Source organism: Chamaea fasciata, unplaced genomic scaffold (assembly GCF_029207755.1).
Source record: "Chamaea fasciata isolate MVZ Bird 193981 ecotype frontalis unplaced genomic scaffold, bChaFas1.0.hap1 SCAF_1, whole genome shotgun sequence".
NCBI lineage: Eukaryota > Metazoa > Chordata > Aves > Passeriformes > Sylviidae > Chamaea > Chamaea fasciata.
This window is the reverse complement of record NW_027094086.1, coordinates 41,346,518-41,367,801: the sequence shown is the minus strand read 5'-3', so window position 1 is coordinate 41,367,801 and position 21,284 is coordinate 41,346,518. Positions and strand designations below refer to the sequence as shown.

The following is a 21,284-nucleotide window of genomic DNA, read 5'->3' as shown; positions in this document are numbered from 1 at the left end:
AGGTGCCCAGCAGCCGAAAACATAATCACATTTAAAAAGTGGAACATCTGTGAGTGTTTAAAGTGGAGAACCCTGTAAAACTGCGGAACTACAAAGTTCATTTACTGTAGCTGAATAATTCTGGAGAAGTAGAGCCATACATGGAGTAGATAATGTGAAAACAAAGATAGGCAGTTCTGAAATCTGACATGTACTCACTACAAAAGATACATTGAAAAGCTTATAAAGCTTTAAAGCTTGAAAAGAATTTGGCTTGAAGTATTCTAGTTCTTTTTGTGGTTGTTGTTTTTTGGTGTTTTCATAGGTATTTTCTTGTCCTGAATAGCTGCCTATCATGTAGAGCTGAATGGCTTTTAAATGCATCTTTGTGTATTTCTTCTATGGACTACAGTCCCACACCAATAGTAGTCCACTGTAGGAGGTAAGCTGTACTTGAATCATCCAGACTGAGCAATATGCTGAGGCCTCTAGGCCGTGGCACTGAGGCCTGTAGAGGTTGTGGCACAGATAGAAATTAGTGCCAAGTGTGTGTCGCATTTAGAAATTTTCACTTAAGGTGTTGCCAAGGGTCAAAGGGTTTCATAGTAGTTAACAAGTATAGTAATTGGTGTGGACATAGTGGCTACCTTAAACAATTTATTAAACAATGAGTGTTTGCATTCTTCCCTGTTCCTTGTACCAATGAAAATGTATCTGTAAGTGTAAACTATATAGAGTGTATAAAACCAGCCATCTTACACAGAATAAAAGAGAAACGTAGGAGTAATCATATTGATCGGACCTGAGTTTGCTTTGCCGACTTCCCTTCATTATTTTGGGGTTCCCCTGCGACTTCGGTCCACAGGTTGAGAATCATTAACAGGACCCATTGTTTGATATTAAAATGAACATTTGCATTAGAATCAACAGCCAGCTGGGATGAGTCAAAGAATATACTGGCAGATCATGGTAAATAATGTATTATAGTTGGAATCTATTTAAGGAGTTATTAATTTTCATATTTCAGAATATGGTATGAAATGTTTCAGTTTGAGGACCCATGATGCCCCATATGAGCTATGAGTCCTGGCCTCCAGGGTGTGTTCTCAGTTTTGGGAAACAGCATTTTTTTTAGTTCCAATTCCTTGCTTTTCATCGTTTCTGTATTGTAGAAGTGGCCTTCTAATTATTTAATATGAACTGTGGTGACCAGTATGTGCAGCTTTTAGTGAAACAGAATTCAAAATTAGGATACATGACTTAAGAGTGCAAATTATGCACTTATAGCAATATTTTTATGTGTGATATTAATAAGGTTAATGAAAGAAAAACAGGAAAATGCTGCAGACTTTTAATTTTTCTTTTGTTTGCTAAGGCACTTCTATATTACTTTTCAAAGCATAAACATGCAACTAAGCAATAATTAGTTGCAGCATACTACTATTCTGACTGAAAGAGTAATAAACGTTTTTGTGTTGTTTGTGGAGCCTAAGAAAGGTGAAAGATTTCTAGAAAGCTGCTGTCAGATCTTTTCGACAAACTTTGAAGCATTCCATTCCAGAAGTGTTAGACTCAAAAGTGTGAAACCAAATTCTTTTTTTCCCAACTTGATGTTAAATAGATCACTGAAGAAACAGTAGTTAGTATCTTTTTAATCTTGGAAATACATTGAAGAAAGAGTTAACAGGAGTCTATGTCCTCTATGTGATCTACATTTAGTGTTCTATTGCCTGGTGGATGTTTTTTATTTTGTAGGTTAATTATTTTCTCAATAATTTTTAAATTAATTAATCCCTTTCTTCTACCTCCTCATTACACTTATTCATATTTGCTTTTATTTTATTATTTTAGTCATTCCTAAGAAGGAAATTCTGTACATATCTCTCAGTGTTAGCTAATATAAATGGCATACTTGGCAGGTAGGCTTGAAAGATGAGGAAATCTATTTTTAAAGGAGGATCACTTAGTTTTCTACTAACGCTTTATACAGTGGTCTCGAGGTTGCATGTTCTGGTACTTCTGTGACTAAAGCCCATGAGCTTGTGAAAACAGGTAGAGCAAGGATCAATAAAGGAAACCTGAATATATCTATGGGATGGTTGGTATGATGCTGCACATCTGAGAAACCACCTTATGATGTAGCTTAAACACATGCTGTCACCTGGGATGAAGAGTAATTTTCCTTCCAAGTGGCCAGTCTGACGGCACTTGTCAAAAAGCATCAAACCCTGAATCTCTCTGTATGTTACTCTGAAATGACCTTTTGTGTAGTATGCCTTCGTAGCTGGAGCATTCACTAGCAAGCACTGCTTCAATTCCATTGCTGTGTTATCTTGAAGGTCCATAAACCTCTATTTACACTTTTCAGAATAATTCCTTAGTGGTGGGCACTGGAGAGTGTCTTTTCTGGAAGTTCTTATGTTACTGCATCTCCCTGCACTTTTTCAAAACAGTGCTAGTAGCGGGATACAGGCCGAAGAGAGCTCGGAATAGAAGGGCATGTCTTCCTGTGTTCTTGGGAAGGGCACCATTCTGCCCTGCAGCTCCTGTCCCCTTGCTTGAGACAGCCCCCAGTTCTAGTGTGCAGCCCTTTGGGTTTGGGTCTAAATATCTAATACGGGTTTTGGAAACAGACAGCAAAAACTTAAAATGTACAATTGTGGTAGTGTCAAACTACACTTTGCAGTATACTTTTAGTTGTGCCGCCTGAGTAGGAACTTCTGTGGTAAAATGTTGTTCCAGTTTGCTCCGTATATTGTAAAGAGAAATTTTCTGAAGGAAAAAAGCTCTGATAGATCTTGATATTATAACGTCAATTGTTAGCAGGTACTGTGATAAATATTAGATCATAGGAATTAAAAACTTACTATGCACTGGTGTGTTACTAATAATTCTGTATTAACTATATGGCTTTAACTAAATAAAGCAGTTGATTTTTAAAATAAACAAAAATTAAAGACAGTTATGTGCATGAAGCCTTGTAACTTTTGACCTCTGTGTGATTGTGTTAAAATATGTGTTATCTGCTGATGGACTTGATACTTGTGCACTTTGTAACTGTAGAGTGGCTAGAAAGGTGTCTTCTACCTTTCCTTTTTTTTCTGTTTTCCCAATGTTTATAGGTCAAGGTATTCACCAAAAAAATTGAGCTTTTTTTTAAAAACTGAAGAGTGAAATTTGCTCCAATTCAAGAGAACATAGATCTTGGGATCTAAATAAGTGTTTTTTTTAAGTCCTTACCACTTTATTGGTGGGTAACTTTCACTGGCAATTTGAGAAGGGATTTACAGCTTTATTCAGGAAAGAATACTTACTGAAGTCAGTGGGACTTCATGCTTCATTGCTTTCCTGAATATATTGAGAGAGACTTCAGAATATGCTCAAATGTTTTCTTGAACTGGGAATTTAAAAGGGTTTATAAAATTAAAAGGCAATATCATTGTAGGCATTATTAAAAATTCAGATTAGTGTTGTTACTATGTAGATATTTTCTTCAGCAATATCACACATCACCATAAAATTTACTTTTTCAAATAGCCCCCTTACAGTCATTACAGTAATTGCATAGAAATATAGTCACTGTTACTCCAGAAACACTGACTCTTTTAATGTCGCTATTTCACACAGCCACTGGCTCAGAAATGTACAACTGGGTTGTTTTTTTTTGCCTATCTCACTTCGTTCATTAACATCTTAACTTTATATAGGGCTACTTGTGATAGAAGTAGGTTAATTCTTTGTTCCACTGGTAGTAAGGCTATTCTTTGGATAAGAAAGCTTATTGACAATATTTAATGTTTCTGTTTGTGTAGTTCTTTCCACATGAACTCATTCTGAATTAAATATATATAATATTTTATATATATATAAAATTCTTAAAACAGCAGCAGGAATTTAATATATATAGCCACAAGTTGATGAGGAGATGTTAAGATTTTTCAGTGTCCTGGCGTTTTCCTGTTACAGGTATGACTTTGTTAGATGCTGTCCACCAACAAATGAATAGCTGATATTACTCACTAGAAATTAAAAAATAAAGCTTAATAAGGTAGTAACAGAAGTACTAAATAGCTTTTCACTATCTAATCCATAAAAATTCTATATCAACATGTTAAGTGTTACTATTCATTTTTAACTAGAAAAATTAAAAGTTGACATAGGTAAATTCATATGCCTAAAATCTAAGGCTAGAATGTCTCAAAAATATTAACATCAAAAACCCCCACCAACAAAAACCAAAAACATGTATCTTGAATGCATGTTTTATAGCCTCTGGAAATAAAACAGATCATTACCTTTCAATGATACAAACAATAAGCAAATCTTTTTAATGGTGTCTGGTCATGCATTTTCTGCAAGTTAGGATTCATTGCTTTAGAAATTGCCAGATCTCTTCTGAAGGGAATTTGTCCATGGCATGCAATGGGAATATATAACCTAGTTAGAAATTGGAAATACTAGGTCTACTACTGAGTTAAATTTTTATTGTACAAAACTTCCCTAGATTTAGCACTAGGATTTTTTCTCACCTTCACCGAACTCTTCAGATATGATAAAAAATCATCTTAGGAAGCTGCTGCATTGTTATTTTGAAATATTTGAAAACATGTTTTTGTATTTAATCAAAATTAGTATTCCCTCAAAAATAAGTTTCTTGTTCACTTTGTTTAAGTTTGGTATGCTTGCATCTTTTCACATACTAGGGAAAATCATAGAATCATAGAATATGCTGAGTTGGAGGGGACCTGTCAAGAGCATTGAGCCCAATTCCTGTCCAGGACACCCCAAGAATCATATCATGTGCCTCAGGGTGTTGTCTAAACACTTCTTGAACTCCGTCAGGTTTGGTGCTGTGACCACTTCCCTGGGGAACCTGTTCCAGCGTTCAGCCACTGTCTGGGTGTAAAACCTTTTCCTGATATCCAAACTAAACCTCCCCTGACTTAGTTTCATGCTTTTTCCTCAAGTTCTCTCACTGGTCCTGGGAATGAAGAGATTGGTTCCTGCCCCTCTTCTTCCTGTGCTGAGGGTGTTGCAGACTGCAATGAGGTCTCCCCTCAGTCTCCTCACCTTCAGGCTGAACATACCACGTGACTTCAGCCACTCCTTATAAGGTTTCACTTCCTTCACCATCCTCATGGCCCTCATTTAGAAAGTCTTCAATAGCCTGATGTCTTTTTTCTGTTGTGGTGCCCTCCACTGCCCCCAGCACTGGAGGTGAGGCTGTCCCAGTGCACAGAGAGCAGGACAATCCCCTCCCTTGCCCAGCTGGCCATGCTGTCCCCAGGAGATGTGGTTGGCCCTCCTGGCTGCCCGGGCACTGCTGACTTGCCATCAACCAGGATTGCAAAATGTTTTAAATATTTTTATTTTATGCAAATTTAGAGATGGCTTCTCTATTAGCAGTAATGAATTGAAAATCTCTTTACTTATATAGCTAGGTTTCAGTAATATTGAATTTTGTTAACCATTTATACACAGCGGGAATGACGTCCCAATTTGAAATCAGTACTGCTACAGATTGTTATTAGTGGCTGGCATTACCTTTAGTATTTGATTGTTCATTTCTTATGTAAAGTAAACACAAAGAATGTAAAATAACGGTAAAGCTTTCAGCTGAAAGCTAAAAAAAAGACAATAAAGTAATTAAAATTCTCATTTTCTTCACCCAACCTTATTTCCCAGAATGGCTTTGTTAATGACTAGAAAGTAAGCAAAATGGGGTCAATAACTCATCTGCTCTTTGTTGTAATCATTACCTAGTAGTTTTCTCCTTTAATCTTTTATTTTTCTTTAGTCTTTATTCTGCATGTAAAAATCTAGTCACTTTCTGGATTATGTGCTTCATACCCTCCAAAATACAGTTCACTGATACAAGTATTGCTGACTTCAACTGAAATGTGTTTAAAGTTTTCATCCTATGAGATAAAGAGGTTTGAGGGAGAGAGAGGTTAGAGAAAAAAATGTCACAGTAGGCTACTTATGGCTTCTTACAGGCTTTACAAAGCAATATATTATCAAGTGAAATCATGTAGACTCCTGGAAGAACCATTTAGGGCAGTTAATGTCTCAGCTTCTTTCACAGATGATATCCACTTATTCTTATCTTAAAAGGTGACTTTATAAATTAAAGTTAGTGATGCTGTAATTTCTTCACTTATTTATTCTCTGTTCCTGAGTAAAAAGAAATACCTTTTTTAAGAGCAGAGAGTAGCTGTATTTTCCTGCACTTTGTCTATCCACATCTGTCGAAACAATGTAGAGTACATACCTTTAAGTTTTTGCTTTGGCTCTGACTACTCTGAACTGTGTGACTGCTACATAAGAGAGGAAAAGAATAAATTTTCTATGGAGGCTGAGGATATAAGATGGTTTCTCTGGTTGAGTTCAGGACTTGAGTCTTGGTCTACTTTTCTGCACATTGCAAGTCATCTTTCTATTAAATAATTGCTGCTTACAAATATTATGATAGAAAATAATCAGAACCGGGAAATATCAAAGAGACTAATGTTTCAACCTAAATGATTCTATGATTCTGTGTAACAGATGAAGTTTTTGGCATGCAGTATAAGTTAATTAAATCTATTGTGATGTTTCTGTCTTTATTTGCAAGCATAAATACATACTAAACTGCAGAATGTGCATTGGCAACCAGTGTGCTATTTTAAAAATAAAGACCCTAAAATTTCAGTTACTGAATCAAATATTCTGTCATTATACTGTTAGTCCTCTGTGGCAAACCAGCATGGAGCAAGAAATATTGTGTTTCAAGGCAAAGTTGACATTTTTTCCTGAAGAATTGCTTTAAGTTAACAGCATAATGCAGTGATTTCAAGTGAAAGCATCCTAATGTATAGTTATACACATACATGTAAATAAATCTGTTGAGTAGGTTATTGACAGGCATAATTAAAGAATAGCAATGCTTCATAAATTATTTACAAGGCTTTCTCACAAGCAGCAGCATGACGGAAGGGTTACAGCTACACAGGAGAAAAGGAGCAGATATGTGCTAGTTCAGAATGTTTGCCTAGTGTCTCACTGTGTAGCAGCCCTCTGAAAGTGGTTGCTTGTGAGCTGACTCTCTGCACAGTATGAACACAGTCACTCAGAGAGAGGCATGGTGCAATCTTCTGATATTGTAAGCCCAAATTAAATCAGCCCTTGACGAGTTTTGAAGTTATAGAGCCAGAACAGGAAATGGTTGTTCTCTGAAACGAATCTGATTCTTGGCTCTCATGTTGCAAGCCAACTCAAACGTTCCTCCTCATCTATTTAACACAGCATTTTGCTTAGCTGCTTTTGTGCCTCCTTACTGCTACTCTTGGGAGGTGCCTGGAGTCCCTCACTGCCATGTGTTTGGGGTGTCTACAGCTGTACCCCACAAAAGCTAAAGATGAACAAAAGCCACTATGGGAGAGTACAGGAAAGCTAAAAACATTCACAGCTGGATAGGTGCTTTGCGCATTCTATGTCCAAAATGCAAGATGCCCTTTGGCAAAACCTAAGCTTGTGCTTATCTAAGATATAAGGCTTAAAATAGGTTCTTTTCCTCTGTGTCTGTGATGAAGATTAGGTCTCTCATCCATGCTGGAGCGCTTCAGCTAAATTTAACTCTGAGTGTTGGAAAGACTTGCTCATAGGACTATGGCACATCTGTGGAAACTACTGCTGTTGTTTTGGTTGAGGATTTATAAGACAAGAAGAAATATATATATATGCATAGAGAAAATATATATTTATTTTTTAAAATGAATGCGTGCTAGGGTAGATGATTCCAGACCTGAAAGAAGAAGTTATTTAGCTGAATAGTTTCAGGGAGCAAGTTGAAAACCGGTGTTAATATAGAAGGCTAATGCTCCACTCACCCCATTAAATGTATGTGTGTCTAGAAACACAATAGACAAGCACGTAGCAAGCTTTACATCTTGCTTTCTTCTAAAACAAAATAAACTGCTAAGCAGTTATATTCTGGTATGGGAAAGCTATGTGGTATTTCTTACATTTCCTTATGCATTTGGTCATAAATTTATTTCAAGGTGTCTGCTTGTATTTCTTTTCCAGGTACAGGTCCTTCGCAATGCAGGGGAAGAAGTGACCCTAACAGTGTCCTTTCTGAAAAGAGCACCTGCTTTTCTCAAACTGCCACTGAATGAAGACTGTGCATGTAAGCCTTTATTACTTGGCCAAAAGAACCCTCAATTCAATACCCATGAACACTTGCAGCTTCTGAAACTACTGTACATTAAGGGTGATTGACAGCAGTTTTTACAATCATCATTACTGCCTAAATATGAGTTACTCCTATTGCCAGGGCTTGTGTTAACATTGACCTCAAGAGAAAAATTGCTTTCTATGGCTGAAAAACAGATAACCAGGCTTTTGGCTGGTGTGAATCAGTAAAGCTGCAGGTGAAACAGTAGAATTATGTTAGTTTGCAATAGCTCACATCCTGGTGCAGTGTATTTAAATCAGTTTTTCAGGCAACATCAGCTAGTATTTAAGTCCCAGGGAGTTGTTTTTTTTTTTTTTTTCTTTTAAAAGTGAAAATGACACTGTGTATATATATTTAGAGGACTCACCTTTGCTGTTTAAAATTCAGAGCCTTTGGTGGAGATGTCTGTCTACCTAAGAATAAATTACTCTGGAATGATAAGTATTTTGTTTAAGTCCAAACTGAGTTTCAGTGAACTAGCCCCATGAGAGTCATATGGAGACAGCTGTCTTCCTTTAATTATATTAAATTGTAAGTGTGGATGCATAATTATAGACAATTGAGGCATATCTAAGCATATTGATATATCAGCCTCTGCCTTTTACCACCTCTACTTTCCTTCTGCTTTTTGCTCCCTAAGAGAGTGAACTAAATTGCTCAAGTTTTAAGCAATAAAACAATAAATATTTTATTTCAATACTTCTAGCCTTTGATTTTAAGTTAATAGGATTTTAATAAACTAAATAATGAAATAGCATTTTATACGAACAGTTGATGGAATATGGTCTTTTTCTTTTACCTATGTATTAAATTTAAACGAAACAAGAAAAAAATCAGAACACTGTTCTTAAATAATAATGTGTCCCAATACCTTTGTTCCTTCTTTGAAAGGCTGTGGTACCACAGAGTAACTCGACTGATGCACGGATTTGCAAGGATCCTATCATGTCACTTTTAAGGTGTAGAACTGTAATTTCCTAAACCATTACAAGAACATTTAGAACTGTAAACTCCACTGAGATTAACAAAAGGGTTATCTGACAAGTTCCTTCAAGTAAAAACCAACAGAGCAGGTGCACAGTTCCCTTTTATTGTCAAATTTGAAAGAAACATTTTGGTATTTTTTTCTTACCAAGCAGACATTACCTTTTTTTTTTTTTTTTAATCAAAGCACCGGGAGAGGTTTTCTTGAGCCTCCATTTAGCTTACAGAGGCCTTCCACTCAAGCCAGAAGACAGATACTGGCTGAACGGAGAAAGTAAATGAATGTTGTATATGATAGAAGTTATTTGGGTGTGGGGAGAATGCATACATACCTATACAAATTTGAATTATGTCATCACAGATTAATGAAGAATTTTCTTGTGAATTTGTATTAGGTGCCCCCAGTGACCAAAGCAGTGGCACATCCTCTCCCCTGTGTGACAGTGGTTTGCATCTCAATTACCACCCCAACAACACGGTAAGAACTTGAATCTTCTTGATGGAATTAAACAGAAGAATAATTATAGTATAATAGCTAAGTGGAAGTACTAAAAAAGGACATTAATGGGGAGGAGCTCTAGCTAACTCTGGAGACAAATAGTTCTGTAAAGGGAAAAAAGAGTAGCCAGAAATTATGGCTGGGAATTAAACTGTGAGAAAATATTGTGCTGTGATACATGTGATTACTGTTTACTTGGGCAGTAGGGATTTTGCAAAAGTTTTTCCTTCTACATTTCTTTCTCTGCATAGGAATTAAAATTCTTAAAATTAAAATATATATCTTTATAAAAAAAGAAGACAAGGTTTTGATAATATTTTCCATTACATATGTTGCATGCAGTATCTAAAGCTTTTGGCAAAAGATAATTAGGTGCATGTTTTTGCCTATTTTTAAGGTGAGAGCATTTTACTTCTGGTAATGTGTACTCAAAATCTTACCCGAAGTGGGATAACATTATGGAGCAGAGTGTCTCTGGGATAAAATGCTACAAATGTCTGATCAGATACTTACTAAAAGATGCCTTTGAAGTGCAACAAGGGACTTTAAAATTTTTTCTTAGCCAGAAAATGCAAAATTTCCTTTATTTTATATAGTTCTAAAGGTTTTTATGCTCAGTATTTGGCTTTTTGATGAAAATAGAAAAAACACATAATAAATATAGCAGTATAGATCATAATCTTTAAAAAAAATATTTACAAACCTGAAACATAAGCTATGCTGAGCAGTCATTTCTAATTTCCATCTTGTTTTATTGTACTTTTATATTTTTCTATTAAAGGCTTTCCTTAGTAGCCTACAGAGTTAAATATCAATACCACAGATTTAAACACAATTATAATCTGGAAAACCCTTCAGAATTAAACACATTTTAGGAAGTGGAATTTATAAATAGATAGCATCGATGAAATTGATATCAAATAACAATAAAAATATATGTAACTTGCACAGCAGCAACAAAAGCAGACTTGTCTCAGGAGTCTATATAGGTAGGTAGGTAGGTAGGTAGGTAGGTATGTATGTATGTAGGTATGTATGTATGTATGTATGTATGTAAAAAGGCTATGGCAGTAGGTCCTAAACTGATTTATTCAACTAGCCACTACAATTCTAATTTTGCTTTTATGATAAAAAACATGCTTTCATTTGTGAATTCTTTTTTTTGCAGGTGTCAAAAATTATCTAGATGAGCTGTAGTTTCCATTTGAACTGATAATAATTTACTGAAAGCAAGTATTTCTTTTTCAGTTTAAGTAATATAATCTGGTATCACAAGTCTAAAATTCACCCTAAATTAAATTTTCTGGTGAAGACCAAGATGCGGTTCTTAGATGTCCCCTTGTCATGGGAACAGAGTTCTTCATAAAACCAAAGGAGCACTCTGTATGAATTCTTAAGTTATGTACAACTCTTATGCCACAGCTCTTCCTTTTTCTCAGAATATTTCCCAGAAGGAATTATGACAGCTGGATAAACATGTGATTGGTGAGCAACTGGCTCATGGTTGGACACAAAGAGTTATGGTGAACAGAGTTGATTTAGGCAGGTGAATGGTTACTAGTGGGGTTCTGCAGGGCTGAACCTAGGCCCAGTGGTTATCAACAGTTTGATCGATCACTTGGGTTCAGGACTCAAAGTGATACTAAATAAGTTTGTGTATGATACAAAAATCTGGAGGAACTTTTGACTCCCTTAAAGGCAGAGAGGCTTTACAGAGAGACTTCAACAAACTTGAGGGCTGAGGAGCTGCCAACCGCATGAATTTTAACAAGGGCAAGAGCTGGATCCTCCACCTGGGAGGGGCAGCCTCTGGATGTACAGATAGACTGAGGAATGAGAAGCTGGTAAGCAGTGTCACAGAAAGGGACATCGGGGTTCTTGTTGGTGAAAAGTTGAATGAGAGCCAGCAGTGCCCTGACAGCCAGGAGTACCAGCCCTGTTCTGTCCTGGGTGGCATCAGGCCCAGCATCGCCAGCCACAAAAGGGAAGGGATTGTCCTGCTCTGCACTGAGCTGGGGCAGCCTCATCTTGAGTGCTGAGGGAAGTTTTGGGAACCATAAAATAAAACAGATACAAAGCTGTTAGAGAGCTCCGAAGGAAGTCAGCAAAGATGGTGAAGGATCTGGAAGAGAAGCTGTATGAGGAGAGGCTGAGGTCACTTGGTCTGTTCAGCCTGGAGGAGACTGAGGGGAGACCCCATTGCAGTCTACAACTCTCTTGTGAGGGGAAGAAGAGAGGCAGACACTGATCCCTTCTCTGTGGTTACCAGTGACAGGGTCCAAGGCAATGTTCTGTCTGTAAGGTTTAAGTTGGATATTAGAAAAAAGATTCTTTGCTTAGAGGATGGTTAAGCACTGGAACAGGCTCCCCGGGGAAGTGGTCACAGCATCAGCCTGACAGAGGGCAAGAAGAGTTTGAAAAAACTCTCAGGAACATGGTGAGATTGTTTGGAATGCTCTGTGCAGGTCCAGGAGTTAGACTTGTTGATCCTTGTGGGTCCTGTCCAACTCAGTCAATGATTCTGTGACTTACAGCCATAGTTTTGTTTCTTAATTTATACTCTTGTTAATTCACATGAAGGAGGCTTTTGACTCAGAACTTGGAGTAGACAAGACTGGTTTTTGTCTTCTGTCAACAGTTCACAGAATTATGCAGTATGAAATTAGGGTTAACGTTTTTGTTGTAGCCATATCTAGGCCTACAGTGTGTATCTGAACTTTTACTGCATTTCGTCTTTTCTCCAAGTTTAATCACAGGTGAAGGAAGGTTCCCAAAAGCAGAGAGAAAACATTAAAAATTCCCAGTGTTTGAAACAACATTCTAGCATACTCTTCCTAGCCAATAATTTATTTATTTTTATTGAATCTATGGAATTTTTCAACAGAGATTCAGTATTTTACATAAGTGAACTACCTATGAAAAGTCTGCTGCTCAGCTAACATGATATTTATTGTGATATTTTGTTTCATATACATAAAAGATATATGAACATATATGTAAAAGTAAAGTTCAAATTGATAAAGCTTTATAATTCCATAGATCGTACACAAAAATGCACACTAGAAAAATAGGTGTACTTGATTTTTGCAATATTTATATTATAGAAGGTACCAGTAAGAAAAACTAAGAAATTTGAGATTAAAAAGAATGTAAATCAGCAGGTTTAGTTTTACTAATGTATAGATATACTGTCACTTTTTACTTGGGAGAAGAGGTCAATCCCTACCTGGCTACAGCCTCATTTCAGGGGGTTGTGGAGAGCAGTAAGGTCTCCCCTGAGCCTTCCTTTCTCCAGACTAAACAACCTCAGCTTCCTCAGCTGCTCCTCACAGGAATTGTGCTCCAGACCCTTTTCCAACTATGTTTCCCTTTTCTGGACACGGCCCAGCACCTCAATGTCCTTGTTGGAGTGAGGGGCACAAAACTGAACATGGCACACAAGGTGAGGCCTCACCAATGCTGAGTACAAGGTGATAATCACTGCCCTGCTCCTGCTGGCCACTCTATTTCTGATACAGGTCAGGATGCTGTAGGTCTTCTTGGCCACCTGGACACAGCTGGCTCGTGTTCAGCTCATGCAGGTTTCCAGCCACTCTGTCCCCAGCCTGTGGTGCTGCCTGGGGTTGTTGTAACCAAAATGCAGGACCTGGAACTTTGTCTTGTGAATCTCATACAATTGACCATTGATTCAGCCTATCCAGATCCCTCTGCAGAGCCTTCCTGCCCTCTGGCAGATCGGCACTCCTACCCAACTTAGTGTGAGCTGTAAATTCAGGGTGCACTTCAACCCCTCTTCCAGATTGTCAATATTAAACATTAAATAGTGCTGGCCCCAGCCCTGGGCCCTAGACCACACCAGTCATGACTGTCCACCAACTGGATGTATCTCCGTTCACCACCACTCTCTGGTTGCCATCCAGACAGGTTTTTACCCAGTGAACTGTGCACCCACTGAAGCCATGACCAGCCAGTTTCTCCAGGAGAATGCTGTGCCAAAGGCTTTACTAAAGTCCAGATTGACATCTACAGCCTTTCCCTTGTCCAGTAGATCGATCATCTGGCCATAAATGGATTTCAGGCTGTTGGGCAGGATGTGCCTTACATAAGCCTGTGCTGGCTGGGCCTGATTCCCTGGTTGTCCTGTACATGGTTTGGGCTAGAACTGAAGATGATCTGCTCCATGACCTGCCCCAGGTCAGGCTGACAGGCCTATAGTTCCCCAGATCCTCCTTCTAGCTCATCTTGTAGATGGGCATCATGTTTTCCAACTTTCTATCAACTGAGACCTCACTGGTTAGCCAGGATTGATAGCAAATGATGGAAAATGACTCGCTGAGCACCTGTCTCAGCTCCCTCACTATGCTCAGTGCATCCCATCTAGCCCCAGAGACCTGTGTGTGCCTAACTGCTGCAGGAGATCACTGACTGTTTCACCTTGGATTTTGGTGGCTTCACTCTGCTCCCAACCCTGTCTCTCAGCTCAGAGGCTTGCTACCAGGCAGATAACTGCTCTTACTATTAAAGACTAGTAAAGAAGGCATTAAGTACCTCAGCCTTTTCCTCATCCTTTGTTGCTGTGAGAAGGCATTTTGAAGAATCATGCTCTTTCAGAAAAACAACATCATCATTAGCACTATTTTATAAAGCATTTTATAAAGAAAGAGGTGTTGTATTTTTACAAACAGATGTTGATAATTTAACTTTTTATAACATTTCTCATGCAAATATATATTCTTTAAAAATACTGGTCAAATTAGATTCTAGATATTTAAATACTCATTCTTTGTAGATATGATCATAAACATGATAAAGTTCAGTTTTCATATAAGCAATGCCTTGTGTAAGTAGGTAAAATTAAAACATTCATCCCAAGCACATAGTTCTGACAATTTTGACAATTTTCATCACATGTTAAATTTCATTTCCAATTACCAGGTTTTGGGGTGATATCATTAGAGAAGATATGTATGTAAATGTGTACAGAGCCAAAAGAAATGAATTATGGTTGTACTGTGAATAATTTAGTGATCGTATTCAGAATCTTTCCAGTGCTCGCTAAAACTAATGACAAGTGATTTGGGAAAAATGGAACACTGCCAAATGAAGGTCTCTTAAGTCTATCTCATTCTTTCCAAATCTACTGAGTACTTACAATGAAGTTCAAAACTGAGAAGGACCTTTTAATATTTTTCAGGATACATTATCATGTTCCTCATGGCCAGCATCCCCAGGACTTAGGTGGGAGAAAAGGTGGTGTGATCTTCGATTAATTCCACTTCTTCATTCACGATTTTCCCAGTATGTTCCAGGATCAGATTTGTGCAGGTAAAGAAGTTCTGAAGGTTGAAACTTGACTTCTTGGTTGACAGATGCATGCCCTAGGGAGTTGCGTTGTTGGAGAAATTGCACTATTAGTTCCATGCAGCTACAGAGACATGAAATATAGTAACTTTCATAAAGATCTTTCAAGGTCCACCTTGGCTCACTTTCTCCTCTGACATCAACTGCAACCAGGCATGTGGGGAGATGGTGGGTGATCTTTCTACTTGCATCTAGTGCTCAGCACCTTTTGCAGTTTGAGATGAAACATACATCATCATATATAATAGCTCCTAATGATCCTGTCCTCATAAGCTTCTTTCTAAGTTGCTTGTTTCTATGTCTTTGATTTTTGCAATGCATTGAGCTCTGCAATGTGATTATATTTTTAAAATGTATTTCTTTCTGTTTGTGTTAAATACATCATCTGTTACCTAAAATGGGTGAAATAATCTTGTTTGAGAACAACAAGGGCTGGCTGCCCCATAGGGAAGATAAGCCAAAAGAGAGGGTGGCAGTGAGGCTGGACCAGGTGTTGTCCATGCAAAGATCCTCTTCCACTGCTCCCCATGAAGGAACAGTGAAGGCATAGGGACAGTCTTCAGAGGAGTACATCATGGTCAGGTGGGGTTCAATCTAAGATGGGAAGTGGGGTATATGTCCAAATCAGTGGGATACATGTCCAGTCACAGGAGTAGCTGCAACCATTCTCAGGTAAGGGCCATGAGGAAGAGCCTGAGTTAATAACCATCTCCCAGTTCTTGCACTTCTTTGCTTTATGTTTATAACCACAGTAGGGACTTGGTTTTTTGTTTCCCTATAGCTAATGTTATTTTTTTCCCATGTTTTACTTGGCATGTTTTAACATTTAATTTCATTGCCAATTTGTCAGAATCACTTGGATAGCTGTCCAAAACTCATAGTCAGGTTTAACTTTATTGCATCATTTTGATGGGTTGACCATGGCTGGATGCCAAGTGTCAACCAATCTTCTCTATCACTCCCCTCCTCAACAGGACGGAGGGGAAGAATATAAGATGGAAATAATTTGATGAGTCAAGATAAAGGCAGTTTAATAAAGCAAAAGCAAAGGCCACACATGGAAGCAAAACCCCAAAATATTTGTTCTCTACTTCCCACCAGCAGGTGATGTTCAGTCACTTCCTGGGAAGTAGGGCTTTGGTACATGCAGTAGTTGCTCTGGAAGACAAGTGTCATAATTAATCAATGCCCTCTCTCCCTTCCTTTCTCCTAGTTTTCATTGCCAAGCAGATGTCATATGGTATAGAATATCCCTTTGATCAGTTTGGATCAGCTGTCCTGGCTATTTCCCCTCCCAAGATTTTGTTTCCCTGGCCTGTTGGTGAGGAGGGAATGTTAGAGCAACATCTCTGATGCCGTGACAACAGTGCTTACTGGTTGCCAAAATGTTGTGTAATCAGTATCTTTCTACCTACTAATACAAAGCAAAACACTATGAGGGCTGCTGTGGGGAAAATAAATTTCATCTCAGAAAGACCGAATATAGACCTAAAACTTCACATTATTTAATTTAATGTTATTCTAATAAATCAGGAGAAATTAGGAGGGGAGACAAAAATATTCTGTAATGATTGCTGTTTGTAAAACAATTAAATAGAAATGAAAATAGCTACAAAGTCCCACAAAGCAAATAAATATGATCATACTCGTTAAAAGTTTTGAACATCTTGCTCTTGTATGGATTCATTTATCATCTGTATATAGAAGAATGAATTTCTCATACTGAGATACTTATGTGAACTCTAGTATGTAGGAGAGCTGTGAACAGGTACGGAGCAGGTTACTCCATAATTTCTTCTTCTAATCCATTCCCTAAGAGTTGATTTATGAAACCCCCAGAAACTGGGTGAAGAAAAGTCTTCTTCAATCTCTTTGGGATTTTTGTGGATTTAATTTTATTGTTTCTTATTGGTACTCAGTGAATATGTGAAAGTTGCATAAAAGCTGTTCACTGCCTGAATTGGTTCCTAGGGCTGTTGTTTCTTAGAATTATACTGCCTAGGTCTGCCAGCCATTTCTCCTATTCACAGAGCTGAAATTAATGCAGGTTAGGTAGTAGTTGTTGCAGATCATTGTAGAGCTAAAGCCAGCCTGCAGCTTTTGGCCAGTAATAGCAGGATTTACTTGGCTGCATGGACCTCAGTCTGCTGAGGCTGGCCCAGGGAGGCAAGGTGCAACCCAAAGGTTGCAAAGGCTTCTTGGCTGAACTGAACTGGAGCAGGATGAAGTCACCAGAGGGGCAGGAGGTGTTTTGCTAAATTCTGTGAAAGCCTTCAGCTCCATATTTAACAATGAAGCATAAAGCACCCAAAATCATAACAGTCAAATCTGGGATCTATTCTGCTGTATACTTCAGATAAAGAATTGAATTGAATAGAATTACTCACATGGAAAATTAGCACATAAGCAGCTGTTCATGGATCTAGGGTTTTTAAATTCAGTCTTCTGCATCAATAAAAAACAAGCTTAAACTTCATATTATAGAACTGGTACATAACAAAGGAAGTGTCTTAGATAGTAATAATATTCCAGAAATTTGAATGTCTAGAAAATAGAAGTATATTCATATGAAACAAAATACGTGAACTCTACTTGAACCTTGAAAAACTACTCTGATAATTTTTTCCTTGTGTCATTCTATTCTAATGTGAAGAAGTCTTAAAAAACCCAGTAATGCAGGATGCATATGAGAGAGGAAGTGGGTTTTTCATAGAGCGTAGAATCAACATTTTATGTTGCTAGCAAGACAATTTATAAGACTATTTTAAATTACTGCAAACACTTTTAAGTGTTACTCGCTCTCAGAATTTGTTATGAGAGAAAAGTAGGTCCTTTTTTAAGAGGCTTCTAGAAACATCAACATAAAAGAATGGATATTAAAAATAATGTAAGGAAGCAACATAAAATGAAAGTTAATTCATTATATTTTCTATGGTTAATATTTACAAGGCTGTTTTAATGATGTAAAGCAAATAACTTTTTATTTTTCAGAGTTTGATATGGAAATATATTGTCCTCACATACAATATTAAACCTCATAGTAATTTTCTAGCTTTTCCAGTGGAATGGTTGAGACACATAAATTCTGGAGGGTATTCATACAGAATTCTAGAAGATATTCAGATTAGTCTTGCAAAGCTTATTAATTTCAAATATAGCTTTTGTATTCCAGAAGGCCCAGAACCTGAAGCATGTAGTTCAATAAGTGTTTATTAATTTTCAATTTTTTTGTGTAGTATAAAATTATCAATCTACTATTTGTTCCCTTTAGTACAAAACATCTATTTAATACATTATGTTTTCAGGTTTGCATAGTACTATGGAATTGGGCTGGTAGACTTACTCTAGAAAATACTATTACAATAATCTAAGGCTATCTACACATTCAGAAGTAATTTATTAGGCAACCATATATCATACTATTGATGCTTGGGTAATTTGGTATTGATACTTGGGTAATAACATTATGGATTAATGATTTTGTACTTGCACAGTGTAAATTCCTAGCAGCAGTAGGAACAATCTGATGCCCCAAATGCACCAGATTCACTGTTTTTGTAGTGTAAGGGAAATTCGTACATGAGGATTGAATCGGGAACATATTGGGGTTTTTGTACTTGTGTAAATGTTACACATTAAAAGATCTCTTGGATCCCTGCTTTGATTTATCATAAACTGTGTAGAAACAAGGCAAATCCTGAAATTGGTACTGTTTTTCTTAAAAGAGATACTCAACAATTTTGAGCCCATGCTGTGGTCTTCATGCAAGGATTAAGAAATTTATTCTGGAAAAATTTGCTATTTATATTTATATACATTTAAAATAAAGGATAGAATAAATAAATGCTAGCAACATTACCTGAAGATTCTTTTATCTTCCTCAAATCTTCCTCAGGACTTTACCAGAATTATTGTGAAAATGAATCTCTGAAAGAAGTCTGTCTTGGTTGGTATTTTTGTGAATTTAAAGAAAAATCACTAACCCTGGGAAAGACAACTAAACTGCTGGATTTAAATTAACCACAGAACCCTGCAAGATAGTGTTAATAAAAGCCTCATTATCCTGCAAAAGCTGGTTCCCATGCTAGAACACTCAAAGCAAAAGCATGACTCTAGTTAATTTTTATTGCTTCTCCTGACTGAAGAAACAGTCTGTTCTCAACATAGATGAAGTGAAGACAGATAATAGCCTTACATTCTATCCAACTAGAATAAAATTTTAAGAGGTAACAGATCCCAAACGAACAGCTTTTCAAAACTAATATCTGTCTTCTGCCGCCAGAAACTGTCATTGGTGACATTCAGTTTTACCCTGAAGATAACAGGCACTTTGCTTGAGCCATTCTCAAGGAATCTGAATGATGTGCTTAAACTATGAATTGATCATTAACAGTTGAGTTTGTAGCAGAATGTCAGCAGTGGAACTTGGTATTCTCCATATGTTCGGTAATCTCCTATTCTGGGATATGGGTTATTATTGAGGTTTTTTGGTTTGGAAGACAGGGACCTGTGAGCCTTACATGAACTTTTAGCAAAGAAAGCTATTTACTGAAGAAACTCAGTCTATTACTGCTTTAGCGTGTGAAAATTTTTCTCTTGGTCTATAATTGCTCAGTGCTTGCAAATGGAAAATCAGTCTATAATGCATTATAGATTTTTGGTGCTGGGGGTAGAGGCAAGGGTAGGAGTGTATAATGGTAATGATCCTATATTCAGAAATGCAATTGGAAAAATCATTAATGCTACCTGATCAATTTTGACTTCTTCAAGTTTTCAATCAGTAGTTCAAAAGAGAAACAAAATTCTATTAGTTTGAGCAGCCAACAAAGGGCCTCTAGACAGTAATCCAACTGTATTTAGACACAGTATTATAAAAATAAAACAAAGGTATTGAGAGAAAGATACTGGTATTCACTTTATTTCCCGAATTATTGCCTATGATTTCCAATGCACTTTTCTTCTCTGTAGCCTGCTGTATTAAAGTATTAAGTCTTAAATATGCATCAGCTCTTTCACTTGTTTAGCTTCTGAGATTGTACAGTCTGATGGTCAAGGTTCTGTGGAGCTGCTCTATGGAATTTTTTTATAGCCTTGATATTGCCTGAATTGGCCTTTTAGAATGATTGTTTTAATATGTCAGGTATTTATAAAACAGGAACACCAGCATTTTCTTGGTGTTAACTGTCTGACCTTCATTGTAGTTGAAAGAAAAGCATTTCTACAAGTATTGTTGAGATGATATGCTAGAAAAGATAAAATTTCCTTCTGACCTGATCTGTTATGATATGTCTATAGGCAAAATGCATTCCAAGTAATTGCTGTGGATGGGGTTTGCAGTGGAATAATTCAGTGTCTCTCTGCTGAAGACTGTATTGACTGGCTGCAAGCAATAGCAAGTAACATTTCCAACCTCACAAAGCACAATGTAAGTATGGATCCAAGTAAGCCAGAAGGTTTCCCAATCATATTTGATTATAACTGTCATAAAAGCCTAATGGGTTCACACACAGAATTATCTGCATATAAACAATGCTTGAGGCTGTCTGAGAGAAGTCAACTCAAGTTTGTCGTCAAATCAGACTCTGTGAGAAATCATTGAGTGGGAAAATATTCTTCCCTACGGTCATACAGTTCACTTCATTGTTATCAGAGTTATTTGCTTCTTAGCAATACCAATTAGGATTAGAAGCAAAGACCAGACACACAGGAGGAAGCCAGGTGTGATGCAGGAACACATAAAATGCAAAAATTCTGTACTTTCTTCACTGTACATCTCTACAGAAACTGGTATAACCAGATCTGAATTAGACTTAAGGTCTGTCTAGGTGTCATTAGTCATGATGGGAAAGGCAAGGTGTTTCTGTGGTGTAGATACAGATGTTCGTTATCAGCAGTGATTAAATGCATTTATCCTTCACGCACTGCACTCTTATGATCTGAGCTTGTGGAATAAATACCACTTTATATTGAAGCAGGAATAAATGGTTTGTAAAGGTTCTTCCAAATACTAAGTTCAATTAAGAGGTTTTCTGGAACTGCCTGAGATGTATTTACAATTAAAAATGAACATGTAGTTCTTCCCTATATAGAAATCCATATGATACCTTTGCTGGTTTTCCTCAAAAATAGAGAACACATGGGGAACTCCATTATTTTGAATTGAGTTATAACAAGGAAGCCCTTGAGGATTTAATTTATATTTCCTTAAATCTGCTTTAGCTTCCCTAATCTGTCTCTGAATTTGCT

At 37.1% G+C, this 21,284-nt stretch overlaps 1 protein-coding gene across 6 annotated transcripts in view; it reads left to right on the top strand.

The window, feature by feature from the left end:
• The window catches only part of SNTG1 (syntrophin gamma 1), a 324,290-nt gene that overhangs the window by 205,573 nt on the left and 97,433 nt on the right, over positions 1 to 21,284 (top strand). For all 6 annotated transcript variants that reach the window (XM_066181512.1, XM_066181540.1, XM_066181522.1 and 3 more), the window contains 4 exons: positions 8,044 to 8,146; positions 9,574 to 9,656; positions 14,872 to 15,002; positions 20,334 to 20,463. In XM_066181512.1, the coding sequence (XP_066037609.1) occupies positions 8,044 to 8,146; positions 9,574 to 9,656; positions 14,872 to 15,002; positions 20,334 to 20,463 (447 nt within the window). The remainder of the gene's footprint in view (positions 1 to 8,043; positions 8,147 to 9,573; positions 9,657 to 14,871; positions 15,003 to 20,333; positions 20,464 to 21,284) is intronic.